This window comes from Hakea prostrata, chromosome 1, assembly GCF_041222555.1.
Source record: "Hakea prostrata isolate BN-2017 chromosome 1, UWA_Hpros_2, whole genome shotgun sequence".
NCBI lineage: Eukaryota > Viridiplantae > Streptophyta > Magnoliopsida > Proteales > Proteaceae > Hakea > Hakea prostrata.
In genome coordinates this window covers 21,528,722-21,548,442 of record NC_142600.1, presented here as the reverse complement: position 1 = coordinate 21,548,442, position 19,721 = coordinate 21,528,722, and the positions used below count along the sequence as shown (strand labels likewise).

The 19,721-nt window shown below is 38.4% G+C and overlaps 1 protein-coding gene across 4 annotated transcripts; it reads right to left on the bottom strand.

Annotated features, from left to right (window-relative positions):
• Positions 1-4,639: 4,639 nt before the first annotated feature.
• Positions 4,640-15,733, bottom strand: LOC149028242 (transcriptional activator DEMETER-like). Of its 4 annotated transcripts, none has more exons than XM_089169561.1 (20): positions 15,491-15,733; positions 14,386-15,087; positions 12,312-14,174; positions 11,781-12,188; positions 10,583-10,673; positions 8,985-10,512; positions 8,819-8,898; positions 8,616-8,700; positions 8,410-8,501; positions 8,264-8,332; positions 8,105-8,141; positions 7,886-7,968; positions 7,146-7,718; positions 6,747-6,783; positions 6,610-6,667; positions 6,211-6,350; positions 6,064-6,129; positions 5,832-5,946; positions 5,705-5,743; positions 4,640-5,332 (listed from the first exon to the last, which is right to left on the bottom strand). In XM_089169561.1, exons 2-20 carry the CDS (start codon positions 14,891-14,893, stop codon positions 5,208-5,210), a joined length of 5,997 nt encoding a protein of 1,998 aa, XP_089025687.1. In that variant the 5' UTR covers positions 14,894-15,087; positions 15,491-15,733; the 3' UTR covers positions 4,640-5,207. The 4 variants fall into 4 exon arrangements, with proteins under 4 accessions (XP_089025687.1, XP_089025692.1, XP_089025697.1 ...); XM_089169566.1 differs by having other exon boundaries at positions 14,386-14,923; XM_089169571.1 differs by having other exon boundaries at positions 14,386-14,878.
• Between the last annotated feature and the right edge of the window lie 3,988 nt (positions 15,734-19,721).

Sequence of the window (19,721 nt, the reverse complement as noted above, 5' to 3'; positions counted from 1 at the left end):
AGCAAAGAGGTGGTGTTTCAAAGTTCAGATTCAGTCTTTAACATTGAGGATGTGGGGCCCAATGAGGCGAGAGAAAATAGAGTGGTGGATGAATTTGAATTTTAAAATTTAAATTCAAACGAGTTGTTGGTTGAGAAAAAGACTCCAAACCCATAGCAAATTGAGGATTTTGAAATTCATGGTTTAAATTCAAATGAATACTTATCTAAAAAGAAGTTTGTGGGGCCTACATATACACGATTGATGAGGAATTCTGGAGACATAGGATTATTGAAGAATGAGAGTTTGATTCAATCACAATCTTTTTGTTTTTTTTGTACAAAAACGCTTTTTATATATAGGGATAGAGATATTACATATGTCACCGGTAGGAGTTGAACTCACCCAAAATTGTAACTCCATGACATAGAAAATAAGTCGTGATGAACCAGATCCAAACTTGGTTCTACTGCAACCGATGATTTTTGTAGAAGATCACAACCAAATGATGGAAAGAGGCTTGAGTTCGCTCCTGGTCCCAAGGTGATTCGAACTCTGATCTCCTACGTGGAAGCGTTGGTCAAAGATCTGACCAACGGAGTCACCCCTTAGGATTAGGTTTAAATGAATTTTATTACTTAATTAAAGTGAAGAGATTCTCTGACCCCAATGAGAATATACATGTAATTTTTTTTTATCTCGCTTTTACCCTCTTAAGTTAAAAATAAAAAATCACACATAATACTTTAAGCTCATCCGATATGTACAAAACACAATCTTAATAATCTGGGCTCTTGTGGGTAATTGGGAATGAGAATCCTATCAAGATTTTACGGGACCCATAAGCTAAAACCCCCATATATACAAACCGCAATCTTAATACTAGGATTTGGATCTTACAATTACCCAAAAGATTATCTTCTTTGGGCAATTTTTTTAAACAGATTTTCAAGTAAATGACAAAAAAAAAAACACATGGCTGGATTTTATGAGTATGTTTTGATTTTTTTTAATTTATTTATTTAAGAAATATGTCAGGTTTATGTTAACATGTTAATGTTTGATATATGTATTAATATGGGAATCTGGATCATCACCTTGTCAAGGAAGCACAGAGTGCTCTCCGACGGTTTTACCACCACAAAATCAGCGGGCCCCATAGGTAAAAAAATGAAAGAAAGAAAAACTCCCATCAACCAACTACTGGGACTCCTGTAATTTGTGGTGGTAAAGCTGTCGGGGCTCCCCCGACGGGTTGAGGATCCAGACTCTTAATATGGACCATACTCTTGTGTTAGTCACTAATTAAGAGACGTGTTCTGTGTTGCAGGGAGACCAATAGCCACACGATAAAAGTTAAGGTTTACTTGAGATTCATTGAGATTTTATTTTTAATATTTTTCAAATAAGTCATAATATATAATAATAGAGAAGCACGTTGTTCTTGTCTCATTCTTGAATTATTTTATTTTTGTAAAAGAAAAATTTTGAATTGTTTTATTAGTATTTAAATGTAAACCCTATACATAATGTACGGGTGAAAAAAGCATTGGAAAGGGATTCGGACTCAGACACGTGTGGCAAAAATATCGTTCTTACAAAAAAGAAAACATAAAAAAAAAAAAAAAAGGAAAAAAAAGAGAGGGAAAACAAAAGAATAATTAAAAAAGGAGGGAAAATCTGACAAACAAAATTATGGCGGTAAACAAAAATTTGGCGGGCAAAAGAAGAAAAAGAGGCAAAGGGCGGCAAAGATGTTCGTTCTTACATGTAACTCAACAACTATCCCACGTCTTCATCTAGAAAGAGATGGAAGAAGAGTTTTGAATTCGAGCAGGTAGTGTGCATCCTGTACTTGTATTTTCTAGAGTTTCAACTTTTGTTTTCGATTTTATTTTTGGTGTTTGTTGATGTTGCAAACGGTTGTTCATTCAGAAACGGAAGATTATCGTAGAAGATTGGATGGGTGGAGCACTGATTGCTTACTTTTCCTTGGCTCCTTTAGTTAAGGCTTGTTATTTTGCTTTGTGACTCGTATAATCGTGTTCTGATTTTACTCAGATTATTTGTTCCTTTGGCGGGCATAGAATTTTTCTCTGCAGGAAATAAGATGATTGGTTGAATGTGGGTATAGAGCCCAAGTGACTTTATTGTGATTCTTTAGCGTCTCGTTATCTAGTTTAGGTTGTAAAATTGATCAGAGGTGTTAAAATTTCAATGTCTGCTTTTAGATGCTACATTCACAACACATCTTCTCTGGCTTTTGCGTACTTTAGTTGGTACAGATGGAAATATGTTGATTTATGTTGTCAATTTCTAATTTTGATTGTAGGTAATCGTTGTTGGCAAGCTTTCCTATGCTGGGTAAGATTGGGTGTCTCAAGTCTCAAATTAGAAGATTAGCTTTGACGCCTTACTTTATTTTTCTTGTTGATCACCTCCATTTTGAATACATTCGGTAAAATTGAACGAGTCCAGTATCACCACTTAGAGTTTTGTGGCTTCATCACTTCATCATAGTCATAATCAATTAAGACACTGTACTTTGCTTGATTGTTCTGTGATTGGAGTAAGGAGAACTGATGCCTTATCCAGTTCACTACTTAGGAATGAATTGAAGAATTTACAATGTGAAATTTTAATTTCTAGGTTTTCAAGATACCAAGTAACATGCTCAGTTGACCTGTTGATGCATTCTTAAATTGATCTTATTCAAGTAAGCTTAAAACATCAATTTGACTTCTCATCTTCATGCTTTTGATGACTTGGTGGTCTATTACCTTTCAATATGTTTCCACATTATGTCATACATAGATTTAATGAAATGTCATAATATTCTGTTTGTGTATATACTCCATGCTGGTATATGGTGTTGAGAAAGGTTGAGTTGATCTTATAAGTTGATTTAGGGTAGACAAAAAAAGAGAGACATTTACCATTGAACTGAATGAGATAAGACTGGGAAGTACTATTTGAAATACAGGTAATAAGCATGGTAACCATGCTACTACATAATGAAGTAAAAAAATGTAATGCAACCGTAAGAATACATCTGTTCAGAAATGCTGGTCTTATAAACAACTTCAATCGTTTCATAGATTTGATCCCGTTACATCTTTCATTGAAGTCAAAACTGAAGATGTACTCATGTGAGGTACATAATGTAAAAAAATGAGGAATAGTACCAGACTAGTTTATTTCATACACAATTGGCTTTTTTTTTTCTTCTTCTTCATATATTTGCTTTAATTGTATATTTAATTGAATTGAAGTTATGCACAAGTGTGCTTATGATGCTGTGTACTACAGTAAAGTTTGTGTTTACATAATCAAGAACTTAGAGAGGGAACAGTGCTGAATGGATGAAGATTGGAGGATTAAAAAGTTACAATGATAGATTTCAGTAGGTACATTGAAGGCCAATGCATTTTTAGTTTTAATTTGTAAATGTTCTTATTCAAAACTACATCATTAAGTGATTCACCTGGGTTCCTAAAAACCATTTTTCTGTGCTGTGATTGGTGTTGTAGGAGATTCACCTGGGTGAGGAACCTTCACCCTGAGAAAAGAATGGAAAATTTTTATATTGTTTTCTAAAAGGATTGCATAATTGACTTAAATTGCTGATGATATGTAGCAGGTATACTGTTCAGATGCAGTAGCCAAATTTTGGAGTTAGTGATACAATCATGTTAATTATTAACTACTGAAGTTTATTTCTTTGAAAAATTTCATTCATGTTCTTTTTTGATTCGTGCAACTAGATAGTATCTTTTTCCAATTTGTAAATTAATGTTGTTCAACATATGGTGCCAGTGCATTAATTTATTTTTTCATCATGATTAGTTGTAGCCTTTAACTGTATCACTTGTGCTATCAAAAAGTTTTTATCTGTACCTTAATTCTAACCCTTCAGCATTTGATTCATCATGTATATCCTATTGATGGCTTGATCATCCTTTCCTCCATTTTGTAAATTTCGTTGAAGGTAAATTAATGGGTTCAGTTTTGGCTTTTCTAATTTGGACTATAATGGATAGTTTGGTTGTCAAAAGACTCAAAACACATCACACAGTGACCAAAATGGTTCCCCGCCACCCGATCTCCTTTTTGGGCGTTCCTTCCGGTGGCCGCCGGCGGGCGCTGGCCTGTTTCCGGGTGTGCTCCTGTCATTTTCCCTCTCCGGGTTGTTTTGGGTGGGGGGCGCTCGTTTGGCGTTATTGGGGGGGGGCGCTTCTTCTCCCATTGCCTTTCTTATTCTTGATCTTGCTTTGTTGTTCCTTATTCTGCTCCTGGTCTCTGCTACCGTTTTCTGACTCTACTGGCATTTCGTCTGCTAGCTTGCTGCTTTGACTGTCTTGTTTGGTGCTATCAATTTCTGCCTCCTCTTTGCAGCACTGGGTTGCTTGGCTGTGTTGATAATTCTGTGCCAAGAAAATCCTACAGATAAACTTTAGTAACTTTGAGGATTGAAAAAAAATGGCCTTTTAAATTAGCATTAGCATTAGCATTTTCATTTTCATTTTGAGGACTTGTATGTATTGGCTTGTGGAGGAGCTGAAAATATCAGCAGGACTGGGAGTAGGCAACCGTGGAATTAAGACTAGGCTTCAGCAGAACTAAGAGTAGATAATCGTGGAATTATGCTCAAGTTTGTTGGAGTGAATTTGTATTTAGCACTGACATCTTTTTTCATGTAGTACTGGTATTATTATTATTATCATGCGGCTATTTATGGCAGAACTAGATTTGCTTGTGTGCTTTATTTTATGAGAGCCCTTGCGAATGGCACACTGTGGGACTGTTAGGCCCTTACTTTGTTTGTTAGTTTACAACTCAAAAGTCTTTTTAAGCTTTCCTTTGCTAGAACATAGGATTAATAACAAAAAAGAACAGCTGCATTTTATTATGCATAGTGCAGACGCCTTTATACTCCAAATAAAGTAGGGTAAGTATGCTCGATCTTTATTTTGTAGACATTGACTGCTTTAAGAAGAATGGCTCGATTTGGAGCATATGGAATGAAATAATCATCATAATGTTAATCATGTACAAGATACAAGCCCATTTAAAATGGGGTTTTACAAATTTAACCTGATCCACCCTTTCTTTGCATTCTAAATTGACCGGCATAGGCCCCTGCTCATGAGTGCCCTCATGTTGGAGGAGTGACATTTAGAGTGCATCAACAAGTTTGGTCAACAATGTGCTTTTCAGACGGACAGATGCTAGTTTTGATTTTGTATTCCATTGATCTTTGTCTTGGTCAACCTGCTTGCTGGAAAGTGGAATCTGGCCATCAGTGGACGTGGTGCTCGGTTTTTCTGGTCAAACCCCCTTACACAGATACATCCTGCAAAGATTTAAGCAAATTTGAGACTGGAGTGTCAGTGTTTTCTGTGAGAAGTATCCGAGGCAAATTACAAAAAGAGTCATAAAATTCAAGAAAGTATTCGTGATCCTGTGACATATCCTGTGACATGTCAATTCTTTATGTTGGATCTTCTGCCACAATTTTGCCAATTTTGCAGACTGAATCGTCTATGTTCTCATCAATTTATTGGTGCCTGCACTTGCAGGTAAACACAATATTCTGCCTTGATTTGGTTTGCCGGGTTTTGTTCTTCCCCACCACTTCTCTGTGCTTCAGCCGGGCATTACTTTTCTTACTTGAATCTGTTCACATAACTGATTCTGATATTATAATGTATTGCCATTAACGTACCTCTCCAGAAGCACTGCTGAACTTCTTCTGTTGTTAGACCTAGCAATACAGTCAATATTTCAAATTTCAGTTACCAAGACATGCATTAAATGATTATATGATTTAAGTCTTTATTCTGCATATTTACCTCTAAATATTGATGATGTGGAAGTACCAAAGTAAACAGTCCTTCTTGGTAAATTCCATAACCATGCCCTTGGAACATCGATTGGCTTAATGCTGGAATCATGATCAGCAAATACCTGAATGTGAATCAGACATTTTTGTTATTGGTTCTCGATTCAAAATCCAATGTCTAAAACATACCCTATAACTATTAGGTATAGTAGACTTGGAATACCGGGTTTTTTTTTTCTTACCTCATTTACTTGAAAGTATGTGCCATTAAGCGGAAAGCTACCTCTCATTGCTGTTCGGCATGGTATCTGTTTATTGTAATGTCAGATATCAGTGATCTAAAAGTAGCATAGTGAATTGTCTTTTGTTGTCTTGTTGCTCTTTCTTACCAAGAGAGTCCCTCGGACTGTTTGCGAAGTTGATTCTCGTATATTGTTGCATGAAAAGCAAGTCTCCTCGTTGCATAATTGGCCTGATTCTTGAGCACCACAACTGCTTTCTCGTGGTTGGACTGATTCTGGGGTTTCACCTGATGTAAATACAAAGGGTACAACAAATGAACAAACTGCTAAAAAAGCTCCCTCTTCATTTGGGTCAGATAGCTTAGGGTTAAAGAGAATTCTTTTGTACCAGTAATAAGAACACCTCATATTACTGCTAAATTGCTAAGCAATGATGTTTTTTGTAGCTAGTCAAGTGCAATGTTTTTGTCAGAAATGTAGATTTTGAATATGTATTTTTGACACAAACAACGCAGCCATTTCACACCTTGGTATTGTGTTATGTACCTGGGGTCCATATGGCAAGGAGATAAGTAGATGGATCATCTTCTTCTCGCTCGTCCACCTGTAAAGTGTATGTGGTTAGCAAGGAAGTTTGATAGATCACCCAGTACAATTTCACATAGTAGTGGATAGTAACTGACCCCTTCCAGAAGTGGATGCGAATTAGGGAGTTCATAACTGCATTCAGGGAGAAATAAGGAGTTAGTGTAGTGCAGATCTTGCATGATTTGAATCAACCCTATTGTTTTCATAGATTAAATTAGAAAAGCATATGCCAAATAAGTGGGGCTTGAGAAGCTGCTGTGAAGTGAGTGTCGCTGCAACAGCTCACCCCCTTGGTGGGCCAAGATGCAGATAACTGACTGTGATAAAGCCATGTGTGTGGAAACCTTCTTTGCTTGCTTAGATAACCTTTCCTCATTTTCACTTCAGCTCCACAAATTAGAGGGACAAAACATGGTGATTCTTTATTGCCACCTAACAACAGGGCTAGGGGATGAAGAAGATAGGAAACCAAGGGGAAGATGTTGCCAACTTACACTTGATGCTCAGTCCGTAGCCTGCTCACATTTTTCAGCTTCGGCACAGGGATAGAAGCAGCTTCTGGATTCATGGCAACTAAAGCCTGAGACATGCCTCCCTCTTGAAGTTCCATGCCATACCCATTCAATACATTCTCTAAATTCACCGTGAACTCTTCAATATTAAGCTTGATTGTTGGGATTTCATCAGGATCGTCATAAAAACTATCTTCGATATCATTTTCTGATATTTCTGTGCATTCAGGCTCTGGTGTTGCCGGGACTTCAACAATAGGTTCACACCTTTTTTCCTTATTTTCTGGTGCTTCTATTAGTGTGCACCCCTCAGTTGCCTCTGGTAACGGTAGTGGCATTGGTGGAACGTCAACAATATGTTCAAACCTGTTTTCCTCATTTTCTGGTGCTTCTATTAGTGGGTGTGCCTTTGCTGCCTCTGGTAGACGCAGTAGCATTGTGTTGGTGCTCCCTATTTGGTTGTAGATGCTTACAGTTGGGTTGTGTTCACCTACAACTGGAGCAGTCGAAGATACCATACTCTTCTCTTCTGGAGCTGGCAGGGCAAATCTTGCACTGCATCCAAACATATTCGTTAGTAGCTTCATTTCTGAAAACATTGAATAGTGTTTATGCAAGTCTTATCATATTTTCCTAAATAAAGAATTTCTGACTTTGTCAGTGATGCTTAATTATCTGGTTTGGATATACATAAAAAGCTAGGAGAACAAATACTATGATACCTTGCAAATGCACTTGCAAAGTGTTTGCACTCTCCTCTCATTGGACATGCATTGCAATTTGGTTTGCTTTTTGTACAGAAAACCTGCATTAGACTCAAAAGTGGCTCTGTAATTAGCTTTTGTACATGTGCAACAACAAATGACAGAACCTAATTGATATGTTTTTGTTTTTTGGGGGTACAAACTTAATCGATATTTCGAATAAGTGCAACAATGTACCTTTCCGAAGGTAATCATCTGATAATGCAATTCGTACCTGTTTTTCAAATATAAAACAGTATTAGCTTTTGATGATTAAAATGCTACTTCTGTTGCCAACCTGAGTTCATGCAACTTTAAATGAACATCAAATCTACTGAATAAGATTTCGGGGGTTACAGTGTCCTTTGATCTAGTTTGCAGAGCCGTGGCCAAAGGTATTTCTGAATTGTCTCCTGCACTGGGTACCTATATTACTTAAGGGTTAGCACTTCCATGTCATGGGGAAAGTTCATACTGTTAGTTTTGTGGCATATCATACTCACATTTCTAGAAGATGCAATTGAAGTGACTCAGGCAGAGGTTGCAGTGGAACCCATCCCAACCTGACGGCTATGCGGCCGACATTTGTGTCAACCTTGTGAAAAGAAATGTTGAAAAACATACCATAAGTCACAAGAATAGAGTATTTGTTAGTTGGTCTTCATCCTATTTATTTAATAAAAGAAATTGGCTTGCCATCTAGACTTACTGGAAAAGCAAGTTGGTGAAGTGTCAGAAGCCGCACACACTCCACACTCTTCAGACCCAGTCCCCTTACACTCAGCAGGTATTCCCTACAAGCAGCAAAACACTTTAGAAAGCAATAAATGCTACAATGTTAATGGGGCATGTGTATGTATGTGTTTGAATGTGTCTTTGTAAGGAAGTGGTGTACTTGTATAGAGGGCTTACTTTACTTGGTCAGGTGGAGCATCCCTCAACCATTCAAGATCAATGCTTTCATGTTCCCTAACAAGTCGGTTGAGGAAAGCCTGCAAGGAGATTATGTAAGTACTTCGCCTTTCTTGGGGCCTTTCCATCTCGACTTACTGTCGAAGTAGAGGGAATGTTTGCATACCTTGATTCTCTCAGCAAGCATATTGTTCATTCCTCGTTCTTTGATGGCACTAGCAATCTCATTAACATCTGCACATCTCACTGCTTCCCAGTCCACTGAGTCCATTGTATTGCTATTTCTTTCTTTTTTCCCTCCTTTTGCATACACGTGCTTTCGTAAACTGTCCCAATCAAATTCTTTCTTTTTGGCTGCCTCCTTTGCTTTCAAATTTTTCGTACTGCCAGTTGCTGAACCATCAGCTACATAAACTTGCTCTTCCAAGTCTGATTGAATCGTTTTGTCATCTTTGTGGTTTTCTTGATCTGCTAAGACTTCTGAAAAATTCATTGAACTTGGTACTTGGTGCATTCCACTGTTTTGGTGTCCAGCTAGTTTATGATCAAGGTTTATAGGCTCTTTGTTTGCCGTGTTTTCTGACTGGAGTGCTTCCACTCTCTTCTGTTGTTGATTGAAGGATTTTGGGTTCCTCTCTCTACAAGTTTCCAGTTGCAAATTATCCAATCTCAGAGTGTGGTGCTTGTTTGGAGATTCACTACCAGCTGATGGTTTTCCTAGAACACTTGCACACTCTTGCAACAGAGCATCTTGTTTGCAATTGGAATTGGCATGTTTGATTTCAGAAGCACTTGAAGGCAAGGGAGAACTGGTCTCTTCTCCTAACATCCTTGGGCATGGGACTTCCAGTACTCCTGAGTTGGGGGTTATTCGCAAACTGTATGTACTGGAATGGATGCTATGCTCTTGTTTATGGGGAAGATGTGAACTGGGTGGATACGCATAAGCAAATGAATCTTGTAAGCAGTCCATATTGACTGTGCTTGACCTATGCTTGTCAGAGTCTAAACCTTTTGACTGGTTTTGTTCACTGTGCGGGCTCTGATTGAATGTAGAGCTCACACTTCCATAGTTGTAAATTTCCTCTTGCAACATGACATTCTTTCCCATCTGTATTAGCTCCATAAAAGTGCCACCAAGACCATCTGATGATGATTTAGATGGACTCTGTGTTACTGGATCTTCTGCTTCTGAGGTGGAGTCTGATGAGCATGATCCGTTCCTTTCGGTGATCTGGAAAGTAGAAGATGCTGTTGAGTTTTGAGATGAAACTGCATCTTCAAGTGTTTTCCTATCCTCTCTTATAAAATCTACCATTCCTACATTCTTTTTCAGATTGTCTGTTATATTTGGGAGCAAACCAGGGGACAACCCTGGACTGTCACAAACAGGTAACGACTCATTGTGTCTTGTGATGTCAGTGTAACTTCCATATCCCAAATTGCTCCCAAATGATTCATTGCTGTTGGCCACTTCCTGTCCTTCAAAGTGTGCAGCTTCATGTAGTGTCATGGAGTCCTGGTGATGGACTCCCTGATTTGGCATATTTTCATGCCATGTGATGGTGTCCTCTGTGTCTGGTGTACACACTCCAAGCTCTTCCAGTGGTGCAACTATTCCTTCTCCACAGCATGCTTGCTTGTTGCACTTTGACTGGAGAGGAAATCTTGCAGCAAGGGACATGAAGGCAGAGCTGAAAAGAGAAAAGAAAGGGATTACTGGTGGTCATTATTCTGGAGTCTAGTTTTTGGCAGTAGGTTTACCTGGACAGATGGTCAGACACATTCTGCGTAAGGAAGACCCCTACCACAGAGTCCACAACTGATCCTTTCCACTTTGAGAAGCGTCTATCCCCTGTGAAGAATATTAATTTCCTGTTAAACATAGAAACATAATCAAGCATATCTATGTGCTGTACGTGCAAGTTTGGTATTTATGTTGAGGGAGCAGGCTAATTGTTACGTTTGACTCTCATAGATTGGTAACTTAAGAAAGTCATGCATGGGTGTCTCAATGTCCTGTTGTCTGTATAGCTTCAAATGACAAAAGGGAAAACATCTAGGTCTAAGCTGAAGCCCAGAAGAGTCTCTGAAAATGTCTACTTGCAAAGTGCCAACCACAGAATAGCTGGGTCAGATGTAACCAGCATGGTTGAGTTTTATGCCTTATGAGTCCATGATGTTGGGCATTGGATGATTGTTTACATCACTGTGTATGGAAAATTGTTTTTTTTTTTCCGGGTTCATAACAGCTTGAGCAATGTGACAGTGATACAGTTTGCAATATAACTCATTTCCTTGTCTCTATTCCTTCCAAATCTTCTTGTAACCACTTGTGACTGGATGGTCAGACTCAGTTTTTGACATTTAGGTTGCCAGGGCAGCTTTAAGCCTTGAGGGTGACTACTTGTCACACAAATGTCAAAGACTAGGAACGACATTAAACTCATCCCTCCCAGGACCTTCCAAGGTCAGGGCCAGAACTGGGTCATGGGGCCTTTAGCAGAGACTGTTAAACATGCAATGATGAAAAAAGGGCATATACTTGTATGAGATTTGTTGGATCCCAACCTGCTAGCACTAAAAATTGTAGTAGTTGAAATGGTGGTCTTTTAATAATAGTTCTTGTACTTATGTAATATATATGGGTTTTCTCTTAATTTTTCCACTTTAGACATTCTTATCATAATAGATTTTCATCTAGTATGTTGATTACCTCTCCCTTAGTAATATAGTAAATTGATTGTTGTTAATTACTTCAATAGAGGTCATTACCAATGTGAGCATCTAAATCCAGCTTTACTTGCTGGTTCAGGCAAAAGTGACTCTCCCAACATGTGCACTAGCAAAAAAAAATCAAATTGCCCCCAACCTAGATTGAAGAAACTTGCAACATGGGGAACATTTTTCAAGTACTAGAAATTTAGACTGATTGAGACTCTAATAGGCTTCATTTTGGTACCTTGGACAAGGTGCATGCGGGCAATGAATGAGTCTGCTCTTCCTTGGAATACTCTGCGTTCTTCTTCCCACCATTTCTCCTTTTCCTCATTTGTCTGCTCCATCGGTTCGCTGCTCGGCTTCCCCATCAGCAGCTTCCAAACTTTTTCTGTCTCTGGGTCAAGATCAACTTTGGGCCGTGGCCGCCGTTTTCTTTCATAAGGAACCATTGTGCCATTATCATTGTAAGGAACCATTGTGCCATTATCATTGTAAGGAACCATTGTGCCATTACCATTATAAAGAACCATTGAGCCATTTTTCCCTAGGTCATGGGTTTGTCTGGTTTCTCTGTTGATGTCTAGGTGCTTCAGTCTATGAACAATCTCATCTATGGTAGCAAAGTTTGGCCTTTTCACTCTTGATCGACCTGCAGTAAATGTGCCCATGGAAGCTCATGTCATTGAAATGAAAAATTGAATAAAAAATGGGTGTGAAGAACATAGTTGCTCCTAAATTTACTAAAGTCAAAAGTTCTGCTTGATGGCTTTACCTCTTGTTGTTGCCAAGGACTGGTGTTGATCATCCATAGAACCCTTTGCTCTTACATGGAGTTGGTTGTCATCAGGGTACATTGAATTGATGGGTGGGTAAACTTTTCTTGTCCTCTTCTTCTTTGCATGATTTTCTGGAACAAGGGCTTCTAGGCGAATCAGAGGTCTTTGGGTGGTATCTGTTCCTGGCCTTTCACCTCTTGTTGGTACTGTTTTCAGAGATCTTGATGGCAACTGGGTACACTGTGGTATTGCAGTTAGGGATGCCCAGTCCCGTGCCCGTTTAGATCCCTTCGATCTCTTCTTTGTCATTCTCCTAGTGAGGCAAAAATTGATAAAAAATCCAGAGGCTTGCAATTCAGCAAAGGTTGCCCTGTTGAAAGAAAGTGGATCAGTAGTATTATCTTGGGCCAGGCAATTTTTTGTGTTCATAGGGCGAGCAAACACATCTTGTACAGATTTTTTGATCGTATACTTCAGCATATTTGTGCCTAGCATATTCTTGGACTGTGAGTTCACTGTTCCATGGTAACTCTGCAATGATTGGCCCCAACGAACTCTGTTTGCTGCCGTAGTAGAGATATGTTGGGCCTTTGCTGTCCTCCTTTTCTTACAAATTTCTGGAAAACCTTGAGGCAGCTCCTGGTAGGCCTGCAAAGAATTGTGTTGGGTGCCTCCCCTGAGATTCATGGTATTCTTATCTGTCTTGTCAATTGTACGAGAATATTTTCTTTTTGATCCCCTTGCTTGTTCATTGCCAACAAATGGTATACAGAGATTGCAATCAGGGTAAAATTGATCAATTGACATAGATTGTAAGCCACATTGCGATAATGATTGCATTTCCTTTCCACTGGGGACAACGGTGATCCTTCCGCAATTGTTTAGGCTGGAAGTTGGTTTCTTAATGTCATTTTTGTTCGTTGGGATGCAATATGAATTCTTTACTGGTGGGTCTCGCTGAGTGGATTGTGGAGCAGAGCCTGTTGTTTCAGGCAAGGATATGTAGTCGTTGATCATCTGGTTCAGGGAGCAGTTAAGGTCATAAGCAAACCCAGCTGATGTGTTGCTTACTGTCACTTCAATGCCTTGTCCTAGCTGCAGAGTTGATTTGGTTCCAGGGCCATATCCAATTGCATTGCACAAGCCTTCACTGTGCAATTTTGAATTCAAACTAACCAATTGCTTTGCAGAAGAGCTTTTACCACTGTTGTATAGAAATCCCTCATGGTCATTGAGTGAAGTCTGCTGGTTTTCCTCTCTTCTCTGGTCTTCCAAGTTGAAATCCAACACTCGCTTTCTCGACTTCATTGTGGAATTCTGTGATGGGACCTCTCCTACAATTTGTGCGGATGGAGTTTCTGAGTTTGCGACTCCCTTTTTCCTCACATACTTCCTCTTCACTGCCGTATTTTGTTTATCATTTGTCTGCTTTCGAGTCCTTTTGGGTTTCCCTTGTATGACGACTTTTGGCCTGTGCTTCTTCCTTCTTGGTTTTTGCTGTGGTGCCTCGTTTAGATCAATGTCATGGTTTGAAAGGACAGCAGCAGATTTGTTCACTAGGGGATGTGAGTTTTCAGGTTGAAGCTGTGTAAGATCATGCATGTGTCTCATGGGCTGTGTGGATCCACCAGTGTTGATCTCAACAACTTCATCCATGTTGGGATTAGTCGAAAGCTCCTGCTCCTGTTCTCTGCAAGATCCCTCATCTGAAGTTGAATATGTTCTATTAGAAAGCTGACTCTTGTCGGGTGTCACTGGCAAAGACTCTGTGGACTGAGCTCCATCCCAGAGACAGTCAGCTATTGTTTTTTGTGGTGAATTGAGATCATAAATGCGATGATCTACTGGTGGTAATCCTCCTGTAAGCCATTCGATCACTTTCAGTATCTTTTTGGGATTATCTACACAACATTTCATAGTTTACAAAATTCCAAAATCTTTATTCTAGTTTACTGAATATTTTGCCCATTTAATTGGATAGACAGTAATTTTAGAAAACAAGAAGAACAGTATAGAAGAACAATAGGACAACCATAGGAATGAAATAAAACTGGAGTAGTGAGAGAATACCATCTGTTATCGCATTCAGATACTCGGATTTGTTATTCCAGAACTCTACGGGGCTGAGCGACTGGTGTTCATTCATGCTAAAATTGCTCCCAGAATCGACTGGGAAGAAAAAATTAGTTGCTGCATTATGGGTACCTTGTAGATTGACATCAGCACTTGAAGTTCCACTCGACAAAGCCAGAAGGTTCAGAAAAGAAATGTTGTTCGAAACCCCTGTGGTGGTATTCATCCTATCATGAGTCTGGAATTCCTTAAAAGGACCTAGCCCTCTCCTACTTCCTGCCAAGTCCATGGAATTGATGCATGCAGAAGCTCCATTTTCAGAGGGAGTTTGTTGATGCAGTCCAGGTGAGAAACCCAGAGATTCCAGCCAATTAAATTGGCTGCCCTGACTCATTTGTCTCATCTGAATCGACTTCTCTGGTGTTTCCGGAAACCATCTTAACACTTCTTCTTTCTCCCCTTCAGTTGAAAACCCTCTGTTGGAGTCCATCTGCAGAAAATCCATCCGGAGACTGAATTTCTTCTTTTCAGGTTTCTGAACAACGATGTAGTGTCAGTCTGATCTATGAATTTCTCTGAACAAAACTCCTGAATTGAATGTAAATTACCAATTTTTTCATTTATCTTCCTCTTTTTCAAATCCCATTATCAAATATTTCTCCTTACTTTTCTCCAACAGAAATTCCAGGAGTTCACAAACTACAGCCGCCGTAACCCATACCCATAATTGAAAAGGGTAAAAAAAAAAAAAAAATCTTAGAAGAGGGTTTAAGAACTGCAGAAAAAAAATAAAAAAAAAACCAGAAAAAAAAAATCCCTTGGAAAACAGAGAGAGTTCTAAATGCTGACTGCCGGAAAAACTAATAGATCTCCCTCAAAATACAGGTAACAGAACTCTCTGTTCTCAGTTTTTGGCAGGCGAAAGGTACAATGAACCAGAATAAAAGAGGAAAGTAAGAGCTCAATTTGGAAGGTAAGAAAATTCAAGCACTCTTTAATTTTTGATAAATCTCTTGATTAGAGACATTGGACGAAGACCCATCAGCAACTACTAAAATGTCAAGAAAATCTCTTACTGTAAATATCTGAAGATAGACACTACCTCTCCAGCCTTGCAACATGAAAATGTTTTCAAAGCTTTTCCAAAACTACGAACAGCAGATCTCTTAGTTACTATACCGACGGCGGTAGCCAAACTAATGCCGGACTTCTTGCCTGGTCTTCTTCAGTAAACGCCGAACAGATAAATTGAGAAAGAGAGAGACATGAAGTTGTTAAAAAATGAATCGAATGGAAGTAGGGGAACCATTTAACCTCTGATGGTTAACGTGTCAGAGACCAAACCCAAACCCTGTAACTACTTTTACGTATTGAGAGGACTGCAAAGTTAGTTTAATATAACGAGAAAGAAAACGAAAAATAATATTGAGATTTTTTATTTAATTTTTTTTCTTGTAATTTTGTGGGTATTATTGGAAATTTCTAAATACATAGGGGCAGGATTGAGAGTACGTAAAACTTAAAACACGGTGGTCGAGCCGCCGAACCGAACTGATAACTATGATATAAAGAGATTGGTGGGAAGGAAACCTCACGTGCATGATCTTAAATTTCTGTTGGATATACTACAAAGAGTCCACAAGATTAGAATGATGAATTTGAAATATATATTTTATTATTTTTTATTTATAAGACCCACATAGTTTGGAAGAACCCAGAGTGCTTGCCGTCAGGCGGAGATGATCCACACTCGATTTAAGAGGTAATGTTAAAGTCGTTCAGATCGCATATTCCAAAGCAAAGAGCGATCTTCCAAAGCCAAGAGTTCTGATTGATTCCCATCTAACAGTGAAGATTTCAGTCACGCTTACTGTGTAACTAGCAGTAACAAATAAAAAATACATAGCAAATACAATATTATCCACCAAAATATATTATAAAGCAGCGGTTGGGAATGTGTGCATCGTGAGGCATTACACCATTTCCAGGGACTACTAACGGCGAATCCCGTTACAATAACATTGTATCTAACGTCAGTTTAAACGACGTTGTAACTTGTAACTGCGTCGTCGGACTTCTGAATTTTGTCTCACTTGTAGCAGTTGGATTCGGATTCTGTGGACAATTATAAAGATACCAATCTGACATCTGCATGTGCAGCGCTTGATAGATGCTCCGGTAATCTATCTGCTTAAATGAAATCGCTATTTTTTCTTTTAATGACGTAAAGCCATCAGCTTGCTAACAAACCCCGCGTAAATCGTGTGTAAAGCGTCACATGTAGAACAGTAGAAGTAGGACCAACCGGGTCAGTTTCGTGTGGACCGGGATGGACCAAATTCAAACCAAATGTGACAATTTTATCCTTGTTTTCATAATTTTTGTAACCTTTTAATTTTTTTTCTTACGTATCTCCACTGATATTGATTTTGAAAATTTGATTGCTTATTTACGTGGTTTGCCAAAATTGACGGCGCATTTATTAGTGTAGTTTTTCCGGCATGACCATTCAATTCGATATCTTTTCCAAAAATATCAATGCATATACATTCACGTTTTTCTGGATGGTATCAGTCACGCCATTGGCGTGTTTATGCAGTATTAGTGTAGTGTTTTCTGGCATGATTTATGCAGTATTAGTGCAGTGATTTCCGGCATGATTTATGCAGTGTTTTCCGGCATGATTTATGCAGTATTACTGCAGTGTTTTCCGGCGTGATCATTCAATTGGATATCTTTTCTAAAAAGATCAATGCATATACATTCATGTTTTCTGACTGCTATCGGTGATGCCAGTGGTGTGGTTATGCAACATTAGTACAGTGTTTTCCGGCATGATTTACACAGTATTAGTGTAGTGTTTTCCGGCATGATTTATGCAGTATTGGCGCAGTGTTTTCCGGCATGATTTATGCAGTATTGGCGCAGTGTTTTCCGGCATGATCATTCAATTGGATATCTTTTCCCAAAATATCATTGCATATACATTCACATTTTTCTGACTGCTATCAATCATGCCAGTGGCATGTTTATGCAGTATTGGTGCAGTGTTTTCCGGCATGATCATTCAATTGGATATCTTTTCAAAAAATATCAATGCATATACATTCACGTTTTTCTGACCGCTATCAGTCATACTTACTGGAAATTCTTGATGTTCTTTGGACAACTGTCAATCATGCATGTTGTAGTTTTTGACTATTATTGATTAGTTTTCCATAATCGTTCAATTGAAAACCTTTCCATACATTACCAATGATACACACATTTAGGTTTTTATGACCAGTGTCAGTCATGCATACTGAAGGTTTCAAATAATCGTTCAATCGAAAACTTTGACAAGTGGTCAAAGTTTACTTTCGCATAATTTGAATAACCTTTCCTAGTATACCAGTTCATGTGCATTTACGTAATTTTGACCACTGAGTCAAAGTTTACTTTTGTATAATTTGAATAACCTTTTCCAGTATACCAATTCATGTACATTTACGTAATTTTTACCACTGTCAATCATGTACATTTGCGGTTTCTATCACACCCCACCTAGATGGATCCAGACACACTCGAATACCCATGGGGGGTGATAACACTACGAGATCAGGTTCATACCCAATCAATAACAACATAACACAATATATCATAATCCAAAAACAAGAAACGAAATAAGGTATCAAATGTCAAGGTATTAAAAGTTATTACAATTCTCCTCAAATCATATCTCAAAGTTAGAATTATAATCAGAGTTTAAAAGAAGTAATTGTTCAACAACGGAAGTCTAAATGTTATGGAGGAGAAGTCAAAAATCTAAGTAATGCCCCTGCCTAATGAATAAATAAAGGACAAAAGTAATGGCAACTAAGGCGACTACTTTCTCCCATGATATCTCCACAACCTCAGAATGGATGGACTCTATAGACGCAGGAACATGACTCTTAATGTATCTCTATGACTTCTCTTGCCGGTCCATCGAAGGACTCTGTCGGCGGACCCTCCAGGTAGCAGGAGTCCTCATAACCTACAGTAGAATCTAAAAGAAAACACATATAAAAGGATGAGTTCGACAAAACTCAATAAGGTCAACATAATCACACACTGCTAATACTCACACGCATTTATAAATAATATAACTATAATGAAATAGTGAATGATGATGATGATGCAAATATGATCCTAAATTCTAACGAATGTAGTCTTATGGTAGACACACGTTAAATTATAACACCAGTCTCCTTTGAGTGATCTTGTCACTCTCCCTCACGGGACTCAAGCACATCTTTTGGGTTCCCTATGGCAATTAGGTCAAGTCATATCATATCGTGGCTAGGGTTTAGGTCACCACTCTCTCACCAACTATTGGTCACGTCTTTTGGGTTCCCTGTTTCCATGTATATTACGCCATGAACGTCTATGTTATTTTGACCGCTGTCAATCTTTCATATTGATTTCTGGTATGATCATTCAATTGGATATTGTTTCCAACCGCTTCTGGTTACTCTTTTATAATCTAAGTAACCTTCTCCATATACTAGTCCATGCACATTTACGTTATTCTGACCATTGATAATCATGCATCTTGGCGGGTTTTTATGTTTTGGACGATTGTTAGTCATACATACCACAGTGGCAGTTTCTTATGTTATTTGTATTACACTCAGTCTTGCACAATGATAGTCTCTAACCACTCAAGTTACTCTACAATAATTTAAATAACTTTTCCCCGTATACCAGTCATGCATAGTGACAGTTTTCGATCACTTCTGGTTACTCTCCTATAATCTGAATACCTTTCCCAGTATATTTGTCCATGTGTCTTTACGTTATTTTTTATAGTGGTTCAACTTTGTATGACCATTCCTCTCTTGGCCTCTAGAGAGTATTCCACCAATGATTCTCTTTCAATACGGTAGAGAATTAAATCTTACAAATCTTTGTTACAAAGACAGATTACTCTTTACAATTCTAATTCAACTAGGAACTAGAATTATAATACGAAACAAAGTTATAAAGGTAAGAATTTACCTATCTAAGGGTGTGGATCCCCTCAGTGATGCAAGATGAATGATCTTGTAGCAATTGGGAGTTGATGATCCCAATAAGCCTACTATCACTTCAGCCACAATCTACTTGATGGGCTTGTTTCTTTGCAAAGAATCTTTAAGGTGTGATCAAGGTAGTGAGTGGCTAGAACAATATGATTAGTGTAAAATGAAAGTTTTAATCACTTAGAAAAGTGCGTAATAAGAGTACTTGGTCAAGGTCTTACTCTCAAAGGGTGTGGGTATTGATAGGGAGGATTACTACCTTGAGTTTGAGTCCTAATGGATCTATAAAGT

Bases quoted from the DNA above. Each gene is read 5' to 3' on its own strand.
- LOC149028242 (XM_089169561.1), bottom strand. From the start codon at position 14,893: ATGGATTTTCTGCAGATGGACTCCAACAGAGGGTTTTCAACTGAAGGG. The intron at 6,668-6,746 runs GTCAGTTACTAT...TACACTTTACAG, and splicing joins CGCATCCACTTCTGGAAGGG to GTGGACGAGCGAGAAGAAGA. The intron at 5,744-5,831 runs GTAAATATGCAG...CTGTATTGCTAG, and splicing joins CACATCATCAATATTTAGAG to GTCTAACAACAGAAGAAGTT.